The sequence below is a fragment of the Eucyclogobius newberryi genome, unplaced genomic scaffold (genome assembly GCF_026437365.1).
Source record: "Eucyclogobius newberryi isolate DKJ021-1_F unplaced genomic scaffold, fEucNew1.0.hap1 SCAF_7, whole genome shotgun sequence".
Lineage (NCBI taxonomy): Eukaryota > Metazoa > Chordata > Actinopteri > Gobiiformes > Gobiidae > Eucyclogobius > Eucyclogobius newberryi.
In genome coordinates, this window is record NW_027316389.1 from 14,434,294 (window position 1) to 14,446,766 (window position 12,473).

The 12,473-nt window shown below is 40.3% G+C and overlaps 1 protein-coding gene across 2 annotated transcripts in view; it reads left to right on the forward strand.

The window, feature by feature from the left end:
• Positions 1-12,071, forward strand: part of btbd11b (BTB (POZ) domain containing 11b) — a 107,875-nt gene extending 95,804 nt beyond the window's left edge. Inside the window, exons 4-17 of one of the 2 annotated variants that reach the window (XM_072435130.1) lie at positions 949-1,101; positions 2,125-2,290; positions 4,133-4,222; positions 5,766-5,867; positions 7,110-7,203; positions 7,468-7,603; positions 8,233-8,453; positions 8,523-8,701; positions 9,616-9,721; positions 9,911-10,013; positions 10,477-10,558; positions 10,633-10,701; positions 10,802-10,915; positions 10,991-12,071. In XM_072435130.1, the coding sequence (XP_072291231.1) occupies positions 949-1,101; positions 2,125-2,290; positions 4,133-4,222; positions 5,766-5,867; positions 7,110-7,203; positions 7,468-7,603; positions 8,233-8,453; positions 8,523-8,701; positions 9,616-9,721; positions 9,911-10,013; positions 10,477-10,558; positions 10,633-10,701; positions 10,802-10,915; positions 10,991-11,200 (1,825 nt within the window). In that variant the 3' untranslated portion in view covers positions 11,201-12,071. The remainder of the gene's footprint in view (positions 1-948; positions 1,102-2,124; positions 2,291-4,132; positions 4,223-5,765; positions 5,868-7,109; positions 7,204-7,467; positions 7,604-8,232; positions 8,454-8,522; positions 8,702-9,615; positions 9,722-9,910; positions 10,014-10,476; positions 10,559-10,632; positions 10,702-10,801; positions 10,916-10,990) is intronic. The other variant, XM_072435131.1, reaches the window with a different exon arrangement.
• Positions 12,072-12,473: the final 402 nt, after the last annotated feature.

Consider the following 12,473-nt stretch of genomic DNA (forward strand, 5'->3'; position numbering starts at 1 on the left):
AAGAAGGGCCATCGTCGTCATATATTCATAATCTCAGCAGGAATATGATGGCTCAGTAGCTCATACAAAAAGTGACGCTCCTCATCTGTGCTTCTTTTAATAGCCACTATTAGCCCTCATGTGATGTCATCAATCCAACACCCATAAGACATAAGTCACATGGCGTGACATCTCCTCTATGTCTTTTCTTATAAATATGAAATGAATATGGATATATTTAACATAATCTATTCATGAGAGCTTGTTGAATTCGCAAGCTTTTGCAGCACTGTCAGTCGACTACAGTAACAGAGGTCAAAATGTAGCATCATACATATGTATTTGAATGCACACGGGTTATCTTTGAGAGTCAGCAGTGACTCCATGTGCATGTGCAACGCCATGTGCATCGATAGGGATGCTCTCTGTCATAAATCATGCAGAAATGATTGACACAAAAATAAGAGATTCGGCTAGTTTAAACACTAGCTATTTTTACCATCTAACATGCTACAGGGCATTTAGAAAATGCATGTAAAATCATAATGATACAATGCCTCGCCTCTTGAAGTTATTCAAATTCTGCTCTTGACCTTGTGCGTAAGCAGCTCCATGACACTAATATACTCAAGGTTTTTTATGCCCATAAGCTTTGTATAGCAAAAAGATGAATTTCATTTTATAGAATGCATGAAATTGATGTAAAAATGCTAAGATTATACAGAGATGATAAAAGACAAAGCTGGTTTTAGTTTACTGCTTTTACTAACTTTTAAGTGCTCTTTTGCAGAGTTGACATATCCACAAACAGATGCAGTTTCCCAGAGCTCATCATCAATCCCAGGCACCCTTTCCATAATGACAAGTCAAGTCAAGCAAATTCAAGTCTTGGTTGGATTCTCCTTCCTGGACTTGAAAGCTGCTTGTGGAGTGTGCTGAGCCTGCGTGTGTCGTTCTCTCCCCCTGCAGGCCGTTCATGATGCTGCCTCCGCTGATGGAGTGGGTGCGTGTGGCTGTGGTCCACACTGAGCACCGACGCAGCTTCTCAGTGGACAGTGATGATGTGCGCCAGGCCGCCCGAATGCTGCTGCCCGGAGTGGACTGTGAGCCGCGCCAGCTCCGGTAAACAACCTCTGCAGCCAAGCACAACAACAAGTCAGGAATATATTGTATTGCACAACTAAAATCAAACAAGATCTTGATAAATCGCGTCCACGTTTGTTCATTTTGATTAATCGCGTTTGTAGTTAATTCAATGATGAATTGTATTAGATATTCAGAGCTGTCTTCATTGCAGTATCTTTCTTATTTACAATTAGTGGTTGGCTTCTTCAATGGATAGAGACAAATGTGGCTGCCATTCTGCATCAATTACCACCAAAGTAATAATTACAACGGAAATTAGGCTTATGTGTCTCGACCAACAAAACAGTGACAACAGGTCAGTGTTTTATCAAAAGAAAGACGCAATAAGATTTAATTTTGTACAGAGATAGGTTACATCATTGAGGGTTGGAATGGCAAAGTCATTGGATTAATCAATAACCATAATTATTCAGGTCACAGAATGAACTAAAATATAATACTGATGACAATTTTGGGTGCGAAATTAAACCAGACATTTGAGAAGTCAAGCTTAACCGTGTTATGAAAATGTTCCTTCATCCATCAGACTCAAAGTTGTAATTTGATTGATTCCTGCATGTTTGACTAATCTTGCGTTTGCAGCTTGAGTGATATTTTCAGTTTTAACCAACCCCCTTTCCACAACCACATCCTTAGTTGCAATTATTTGAAAAATGTGTCATACACGTCGGGTTAAAAATTTTTAGGATCTGTTTTTAGTTGATAAAGCTGGTCACGTATTGGAGGAATGTTAATCTATGAAAGAAAATTAAGGGTTTCATGGGTATTTCAGGGTATTATTGTTGAAGTCGAATGCATAATCGAATCTTTCATGGTTTTATTTGGTTTGGACAGCAAGATGATCTCCTAATAATGCTTCACAGCTTCACCGAGCAGCCCTCTCTTTTTACTGTGCGGTCAGAACTCAGAAGCGGTATTATTTGTTCTACTGAGAAATAATCTGCATTAGAGACAAGCCCAGACTGCGGCGTGGATCACTTTGCATGCTTTGTCCTTCAGAACGGATGACTTCTTCTGCGCCTCGAGGAAACTGGATGCGGCGTCCACAGAAGCCAAGTTCCTGCAAGACCTGGGCTTCCGCATGCTTAACTGCGGACGCACTGATCTGGTGAAGCAAGCTGTCAACCTGCTCGGCCCCGATGGCATCAACAGCACGAATGAGCAGGTAACGCATTCCACTATTCCTTTTTATTTGACTGTTCCTACTAATAAGATAAGATAAGATAATCCTTTATTGTCCACACATGGGGAAATTTCGGTGTTACAACGCAGTAGATACAGGGGGAAAGGACAGATAACTTATAAGAAGTTTAAAAATAAACACTCTTAATAGAAGAACTCTTATAAACAAAACAAAAAAAACTCTTATTAACAAAACTCCTCTCATATCTTAATAGGGAATGGAGGGGGGGGAAAAGAATAAAAAGATAAAGATAAAAATAAAAATAAAAATAAAAATAAAATAAAATAATAATAAAAAAATAAAATAAAGTAAAGTAAAGTAAAGTAAAGTAACATGAGACAAAAATACTAATACTAATAGTAAGTAAGTAAACAAAACACTCTTATTTACATCAGTTGTGTGCACATAAATATGGCCTTAATTGCTTGTGAGTACGACAGTAATTGCACATGAATATGACGGTATTGCACATGGTTAAGTCAGTATTGCACATGTTCAGGACTAGCAGTGTTTGTTATAAAGTCTGACAGCAGCAGGAAGGAAAGACCTGCGAAACCTTTCCTTCACACAGCGAGGGTGGATTAATCAACGCGTCTTTGACTTTAGTATATTATTGATTCTTTCAATAGTCCACTTTCAGCAATATTGAAGTCAATTGAGTTACTTCCCATTAGTGATGTCAAGATTATTTGGTTAATTGTTTATCTTGTTTATACAGGTCAAAATATAAATATAAGAACCTTCCTTTTTTCTCTCGATCTCCATTAGTTATCATCACAGTAATAACTAGTCTTCCTGAGTTCAACAAAAAAGTTTGAACTAAAAAAAGAATGATGATTGTGAGAAGCGAAGATCGATTCAGTCTATGCTCCCAAAAAGTATAACCCCACAAGGTGCTTTTTATCTGGCTGTTTATGTCACAATGTCGTCATTTTTTCATTCAGAAAGTTCTATTAGACCAGGGGCCATCAACCTTTCCCCCCCGAGTGCTACTTTTACAAAACCAAAATGTCACAGAGCTTCTCCAGTAAGAAATCGAGTTGAAATAACAGTGAAGACTTTGATGGGCTACAGTTATAAACCTATAAAACATAACCCATTATTCATTTTTAGTGCACAGAGTGAAGCATTTCAATGATTATAGGCATGTGATGAATCAAATTTGAATTATTCAGCGTCACATGTATAATTCATGATTTGGGGAGTTACTCGGAAGGCAGAACTGCAAGTTTGAGACCCCTGCGTTAGACGTTCTTTCACCGTTTGGTCATGGGGTCAATAATCATGAATAATTGCAAAATGGTGCTTCTCCGCACAACAATCGTGACTCCAGACTTTGATATTGTGCCATCGCTACCGTCAGTGTAGGTCTGATGAGTTCACGATTCAACTGTGCGGGAAATCGAGTCGACAAACAATCTATCTGTATCCGTGTGTGAAATCGAGACATGCGCAGCTCCAAAACCGTATTCGGCTGCAGTCTGCCTGGGATACATTGAAGAGCTTATTCTAGCGTAGTGCCTCTTTGCAGCAGAATTGTCAAGCAGTTCAGTCTCATATCATACCACGCTACCGTAACTACAAGTGTAACTAAAAGAAGATTCATCACAAACACAGCTTTGTTTTTTTTGTATCTCAGACAGCCCAGTTAATACCTTAGGGAAGATATTGATTTGAATCTGTTAAAAAATGAATTCGTCGAGTCAAAGTTGCATAAAACATCAGCACTTTGACAGAGCTGAGGGTCGATAAGACTCTTTTTTTTTTTATCTCGCATCAGCATTGAATGTTCTCACGACTTTTCTCTAACTTGTATCCGCACAGGGCATGACTCCTCTAATGTATGCGTGTGTCCGTGGAGACGAGGCCATGGTGCAGATGCTACTCGACGCTGGAGCTGATATTAACAGTGAGGTTAGTGCTCGTAAACTTTGTACTGCAAGGTTATTTTTGACACATTTTAAAAGCACACAGAACTCAAAAGGTCAAAAAATAAGCAGTGCCGATTAAGTATTTGAACAGTGATGTGTCCCAAAATGTCTTCCTTATTGTGTTCTATGCTATCGCTATTTTATAAACAGTAGAAAGACAAGGAGAAAACATCATTCATCTACATTCATTTCACTGTCAAAGCAAGGATCATGAGACTCTAGAAGTATTTCTGCGCGGCCCGTACTCATGACTTTGCAGAGTTGATGTAGGCAGAAGCTTCCTCCTGTGGCATGCTGGGTCATTCTGGGAGGTTCTCATGATCCTTAACTTCATGAGTCACACAAGTGTCATTGTTGTGTTGTGTCACTCCTCATCAAATACGCAGGCCAAAGCAGCAAGCAGACTTAATTGTGCCATGGTGGTTTTATGTGCCCACTCTAATTTGGCACATTTTGATTGATTTTAAGGCTTGGGAAAATATATAATATGCATATCGATTATTATTATGTATTGATTTTTATCTTAAAGGAGACATAGATCATCATTTTACATTCAGTTCAATGTAAAAAGCAGCAGATTGTCATTTACTTGTTTTTATTATTGAAAAGTGGCTATGTGGTATATTAGAACTCTGTATTTGTCACTCTGAGTCTAGGTAAAGGTATGTGGGTGGGGACAGGGGGTCGGTGTAAACAGAATATACTGAGCACTCACGCCTCAGTTGTGGGACATTACTCAAACATGCATGAATCAAAAATACAACTTTGAGTAACTAATGATTAGAAAACACTGTTGTAACAAGGTTGCATAGGTCAAATAAAGTTGATTTTGAATGATATGTCTCTTTTAACTTGGAATTATATTCATATATCTATCTATATCTATCTATCTATGCTCAAATATCAAACAAAACTGGAATGGACTGTAAAATGCATTAAAATCACTTCATATTCTTGTTTGGAAGATTACACTTTTATATGTTTCAGTTTTGTTTAGTATTGCGTATTATCAATCTTTCAAATAGATATGGCACTGTGCATAATAACACACATGGTCTGAAAGAAGCTCCTTTGTTATTCATATGTTGTGTATGTATTCTAAATACAAGTACAACAGGCCTGAGCTTTGGAAACCTCAGCCCACACAGCTGTCCCATGTCACGCTCACATTTGGCTCAAAGGTATTCATGGCGTTCCCCTGAGTCAGAGCGCGCAGAAGACGCTCAGTACAGAGGTCAGAGCAGAGCAGCCTCAGAGGAGTTTGTCCAGAATAGAGCATTTGGAATAAGGCCTAACTAGACACATCAATCCATTGTATTCATTAGGGAGCGAGATAGTGACAGGATGTCCTCTACAGCCCCGGGGTTCCAAGTTAATTACTCTCCTGTAGAAAGTCCTAGTCCACCTCGTCTCCGTGCAGCTGCTTGTGTCATAGTTTTAACCGCTTCATATCTCTTTCTTCCCATTTGTCCCCTCACCCCTCTCGCTGTCTCTTATCCCTTCCTTACCTTGTGTCCCCTCCCCAGGTGCCAAACTCAGTGCACAAGCATCCCTCAGTCTTCCCTGAAACGCGGCAGGCCACGCCCCTCACATTCGCTGTGTTGCACGGACATGTGCCTGTGGTGCAGGTAGTGAAGCCTTCTGCACCTGTGATTCTGTCATCGCTTCATTGTGCTCCATTGTCATCGTATTATCCTTTCTCAAGGAACTATATATAGTTTTCTCCAAACTAGATAAATACTTGGGTGGCTGATACAATTATGTGGTCAGTGCAAAGCTATTAGGGGAAATTAACTCTTCCTGTCAGTGTGAACTTTTGGCCAAATAGACCAGAGCCCATTTTAGGAAGTGGGCAGTGGAAAATACTCTAATTGTTATTGAACTCACTTCCTAAATGAGTTTGCCCTTTAACTGATCTATTCATTGAATTTTTAATCATTACGTTCAACTTGAAAATAGCTTGGCACCTCAATTTAATCTGACCACTTGAAGCTGTTCTGCTTATCCTGTTATATTTAAATAACATAAATCATGCACAAGATTGTATATTATATATGACATTTATTGTAGATTTATCCTTGAGTGAAACGTGAACAGGACAAAAACGTTCAAGTTCAGGTGATTTACACTCTAATAGTACTAGATTAAATGTCTTCTACCATAACAACATATTCAGAGTTAATTATTACACTGATTACTAAACTCTCACCTCTTCTGTGTGTGTGTGTGTGTCTGCGCGCGTGTGTCTGTGTGTCTGTGTGTCTGTGTGTCTGTGTGTCTGTGTGTCTGTGTGTCTGTGTGTCTGTGTGTCTGTGTGTCTGTGTGTCTGTGTCTGTGTCTGTGTGTGTGTGTCTGTGTGTCTGTGTGTCTGTGTCTGTGTCTGTGTGTGTGTCTGTGTGTCTGTGTGTCTGTGTGTCTGTGTGTCTGTGTCTGTGTCTGTGTGTGTGTCTGTGTGTCTGTGTGTGTGTCTGTGTGTCTGTGTGTCTGTGTGTCTGTGTGTCTGTGTGTCTGTGTGTCTGTGTGTCTGTGTGTCTGTGTGTCTGTGTGTCTGTGTCTGTGTCTGTGTGTCTGTGTGTCTGTGTGTCTGTGTGTCTGTGTGTCTGTGTCTGTGTCTGTGTCTGTGTGTCTGTGTGTCTGTCTGTGTGTCTGTGTGTCTGTGTGTCTGTGTGTCTGTGTGTCTGTGTCTGTGTCTCTGTGTCTGTGTGTCTGTGTGTCTGTGTGTCTGTGTGTCTGTGTGTCTGTGTGTCTGTGTCTGTGTCTGTGTCTGTGTCTGTGTCTGTGTCTGTGTCTGTGTGTCTGTGTGTCTGTGTGTCTGTGTGTCTGTGTGTGTGTGTGTGTGTGTGCCCTGTCATATTGTTTGTGCTGTGCAGCTGCTGCTTGATGCCAAAGCCAACGTGGAGGGCTCCCTGCAGGACGGGATGGAGAACTACACAGAGACCCCTCTGCAGCTGGCAGCCGCTGCAGGTACACTAACCTCCCTGTGTCTAACTGTACAACTGCACAACTGCACACCCCCTGCACCAGCTGGCTGTCTATAAGCGGCAACACCTGATATCCAACATGATTATATCCAACATGATTATTGTCAGAGCTGAGTCATTTCTCTTTGGAGCTGAAATAAAGACAAATAGGAACATGCAAACAAATGATGGAGCTTCTCAGAATTGTTGTTCACCTAATCTAATTCACTTTCATATTGTGGGTGTATAATGGATCATTTTCATGCAGGCAACTTTGAGCTGGTGAGTTTGCTGTTAGAGCGGGGGGCCGACCCCATGGTGGGCACCATGTATCGTAATGGCATCTCCACAGCGCCACAGGGAGACATGAACTCCTACAGCCTGGCAGCCGCACATGGACACAGGTGAGCACTGTGGTTATGTAAGCACAATCACAAGGGGATACACAGAAGTAGCTGACTGAACTTTTACTGCACATTTAGCATAACCGTATTTCTTGTTTATCCACCAACACAAATTCTGCAGTGCATGTCAATAAAGTCCACACAGCTGCTGAATCACTGTGAGCCATTAGCTGTTTAGTATGCTGTGACCAACTCTTCTTTCTTATTTTTCACTGTGGACATATGGGTTTCTATTTTATCATGTCAGCATTTTTAGAAAAACTCACACTTAAAAAATGTAAATTAGATAATAAGTTACTTAATCCAGTTAAAGAAAAGTTATTGCGAATGTGGACACTTGTGTTTATGTCCCTGTGTAGATTTTCACAAAGCTCCAGTGCTTTGCCTCTGAGTAGAATATTTGAAAGTCCCCTCACATATCATAAACAACAATAACTCATTGACACTGGGTTATGAGCCTCCAGAGAAAATGAATCACATTCACCGCCAAAACAAACCCAGATATTGCCCACATGGGGCAATGCACAATTGCTTATTTTCTGCGATATACTTTGTTTTCACTCTTGTACTATACCATAAATCTCTTTTGTTTTGAATATGACCATTTAATCTGATTTTGTACGTTTTAGAAATATCTTTCGGAAGTTGCTGTCTCACACAGAGAAGGAGAAAGGAGATGTCTTGTCATTGGAAGAAATTCTTGCAGAAGGGTCCGACCTGGAGGAAAGAAGTCCCTCTCAGATCGATCTCATCAGGAGTGGAAAAGCCAGACTCAAAGCCTTGAAAGAAGCCATGTACCACAGCTCAGAGCATGGTCATGTAGACATCACCATTGACATACGGAGCCTGGGTTAGTCTCTGTCTACATTCTGTCACACTCTCTAAGGGCTGCTGATGCTTATGAAGGATGTGTGCACAGGTGTCCCGTGGACGTTGCACACTTGGCTGGAGTCTCTGCGCACATGTTTCCTTCAGCACCGACGACCTCTGATCCAGGGCCTTCTGAAGGAGTTCAGCTGCATCGAGGAGGACGAGTACACTGAGGAGCTCATTACACATGGCCTGCCACTCATGTTCCAAATCCTCAGAGCCAGCAAGGTACATCACCCCCCCCCCCCCCCCCCCCCCCGAAGGTATGCTCTATACAAATATTCTTAAAGTATAGTGATTTATAATAACCCCTCGCTCCAGTATGTCCATCACTTAATCCCATCATCCCCTTGGTGGTCTATAAATCACATTTTAAACAGTTTCTGTCTGATTTGTCTTGCATTATAATATCCCTCAAGCTTTTACTGTCATTTCGATTGATGGAAGTAAAATATTGAAGTGTGTGGAGCTACACACATTCTCAAATGCACCACATATATTTGAGAATGCTCGTGGGCCTCAATCTGAAGTCTCTTTTGGAGTCCACACTTACAGTATGTACTATTTGCCTTCAGTGGCTCATGCTCTGTCAGTCCTTGTCTGTGTCTTGGCTGATGTATGGTGGGGCCACTGACCCTCATCTCTCTGAAGAGCCCCGGGAGGCGCTGGTACTGTTTGTCCCGCCTTGAGGACATCAAAGAAGGAACTGTTCATCTTTCTTTACAGTGGGCTCTGCTGACTAAACACAACAAACAACCCATTCTTCTCGCTTTGTGTGGCCTGGAGCCAGTGAATGTGGAGAAATGCAGAAAAGCATATTTGTTGTTATGAAATAGGTATTGAATAGCTTGATAATACCTATTTGTTAGTGTCACGCTCATGGCCACGCTTCAGTGCCAGCCGCAAACTGGGTTGTGCCTCAGCGATGCAGCGCTGTTCTGCTCCAATTTAAAAAACACAGACAAATATTGACATACTGTATAATTAAAATTAATCTTGGAGCTAAAATATTTTTTGATTGAGCTTGCCATTTGCACAAAAACTCTGATATTAATTTGCATTCTTTCCCTGGTCATTAAAAAAACAGCCATTCATTTTAATGTTTTCCACTTCCCTGCTCTTTTTGTGTTTCCCTTTGTAAGAATGAGGTGATCAGCCAGCAACTAGCTGCCATTTTCACCCAGTGTTACGGCCCCTATCCCATCCCCAAACTGGTCGAGATCAAAAGGAAGCAGTCATCGCGCTTGGGTAAGGGCTTTGCTTCAAATTTAAATACGTTTTATGCATAACATTTTTGGAAAACATTTTAAAAGGACACTTTTTAAGAGTCACTTTATGGTTGAAAGACGCCCCCTGGTGGTTATTGTGCCTAAAAGACACTGCAGTAGAATTGTCTGTTTAAAAACGGTACATCATTTTTGTTTCTGAATTTTCCAGATCCTCACTTCCTGAATAACAAAGACATGTCTGACGTGACCTTTTTGGTGGAGGGAAAGCCTTTCTATGCCCACAAGGTGCTGCTTTTTACAGCCTCTAACAGGTAATTCACTCAATAAGGCCATGGTTAATGTGCTGTGTAAGGTTATGTGCTACCCAAGAACAGGAGAGGTAACACTTCATATGTCTCAGAAGCATTGTTTCTACAAAGGTTCTACAAAGAGCAAAAAAATACATATCAAAATATAAACTAAAGAAATATCTGTATTATTATACTATTATGGGACAAACAACAGGTACATATCCTTGATGCCTTCACTGATCCATAAAGTGATTTCCACAGTCCTTGAGACGTTGACAGCATGTCGATTGTATTCCCATATCATTTTTCCATCGACTATGTGCAGTCAATGGCTTCATAAAATGACAGTGAGAAAATAGCTCACTCATATGTGATATGTGATCATATTGTTCTACTTTAATCCTGTCTGTGACTAATATTCATGGTATCTTTTCTAAAATATAAATGAGAAATAATTCCACGTTCTTTAATTTTATTTCCCAAGGTTCAAGACTCTTTTAGCAAACCGGCCGTGTGGGGAAAATACCTGCATTGAAATCAGCAATGTGAAATATCATATTTTTCAGGTAACACTGACCAGTCCAATGCGCTTTACGGTTAATCTGACCTTAAAATTGTCATTTGAATCTTCTATTTTCAGATGGTAATGCAGTATCTTTACTACGGAGGCGCTGATGCTTTGCACATTAGAGGTACTGACATTATGGAGGTATGAACAAATATCTACTCTTAAACAGACAAAGTTCAAGAAAGAAATCCAATATAGCAGCTTTCAAAGACATTGATATGGCTGAATATTGTTTTTTCAGCTCCTGTCCGCTTCCAAGTTCTTCCAGTTGGAGGCGTTACAGAGACACTGTGAGATCATCTGCTCCAAGAACATCAACACAGAGACTTGCGTTGAGCTCTACAACCACACCAAGGTTTGGAATAATATGGAGCAACAAGCATTTGATTCTTACTTATTAAACACCATATCGTTTTCTTTCTCGCGATAGTTCCTCGATGCTCCAGACTTGGCGTCCTACATCGAAGGCTTTTTCTTGAAAAACATGGTGATCCTCATCGAGTTGGAGCCATTCAAACAGCTCCTCTACGACTCGCTCCCTGACAGTCCCAGCTGCGACATTCTGCAAGATCTGGAGAAGACTCTGGGCATCCGAATCCAGTCCATCCACCTGTCCTCCTCCAAAGGGTCCGTTGTCTGAGCTACTGTGGGGAAAAAAACATTAAGATTTAGCTCCACAGATGATATATTTTGACCTATAAGAGACATTTAGTGACTGAACTGTTCTGGAACAAATCTTGTATCTGTGAATCTCTCATCATTTACTAACATGCGAAGGGCCACGTCAATATCCATCTCAGTTAAAGACTATCGTAAAAGTATAATAAACCACTAACTCTATTAAAAACACATTTGTAAAGTATACATGTTTAATACAAATATAGTTGGACTAGAAAGAAGATGCAGAAAAAAACTAAATGTGATAAGCCATGAGTGTCAGTTTTCTAAGTCAACTGCTCATTTGCTTGAAATCTTTTTTGTAGATAGAACTATATCGGTCAGTTAGCCTTTCTTTGTGAAGCCAAACATGAACATAGCTAACCTAACTTGTATATAGACAAAAGAAAGACTTTAATGATTTTTATTTGAACAAATCAAATTGCAAATATTATTTTTATTTCCTCATCACTGTGTAAATATTGTTGATAAAAAAAGAGTTATTGATGATGTAAGTTAATGTACATACACACAGATGTTTTCTCATGTGTCCTATTGTTGAATATGGCTTTTAAATATGAATGTTTTAGTGTTGCATGTCCATGGGAGGATCGTCTTATGGGGTTTTCTGCCAGAGCTACTTATCAAAGGTTTATTGCTAGGAAGAACACCTTTATCATCAGCATGAGGGATCAGTCTGTGCAGCAACTACACGATGTCTTCATCATTTTGTGTCGAAGCTCGTTTAAGTCTTGTATTGAGCACATTATGCTTTGGGCCTTTTTTGGTTGGGATTGTGAAAACACATGAATTGTATATGTGTGACTTTCCTCTATAAAGAACAACGTTAAAAACTGCTGTGGAACTGTTTTTTAAAAGATACACTTTTTGCTATCAACTTATTCTTTATTGGTCAAAGTAACATTTCCGACAAAGACGAGTTTTATATTCAGTTTGATCTCAACAACTCGTCTATTCTCAAAAGTTCGATCTCAGTTGGATAGAAGCTTAAAGTGGCCCCCAACTGCACCCCGGCCCATCCAAAGTCCAATCAGGCCGCGTGAAGAAGTGTCTTTGTTTTGTTGAAATATTAAGAATATTGTAGTGCATTATGTATGGTTTGAAGCTAACGTTGTCGGCCAGCAGATTTGAAAAAAGGAGGCATGTCACTGCCAGAAAAGGGGACACACAAACCGAAAGGCGTAAATCAAAGACAAGAGCAGCGCTACATGAGGCGGCTCCTGCAAAGAACAAGA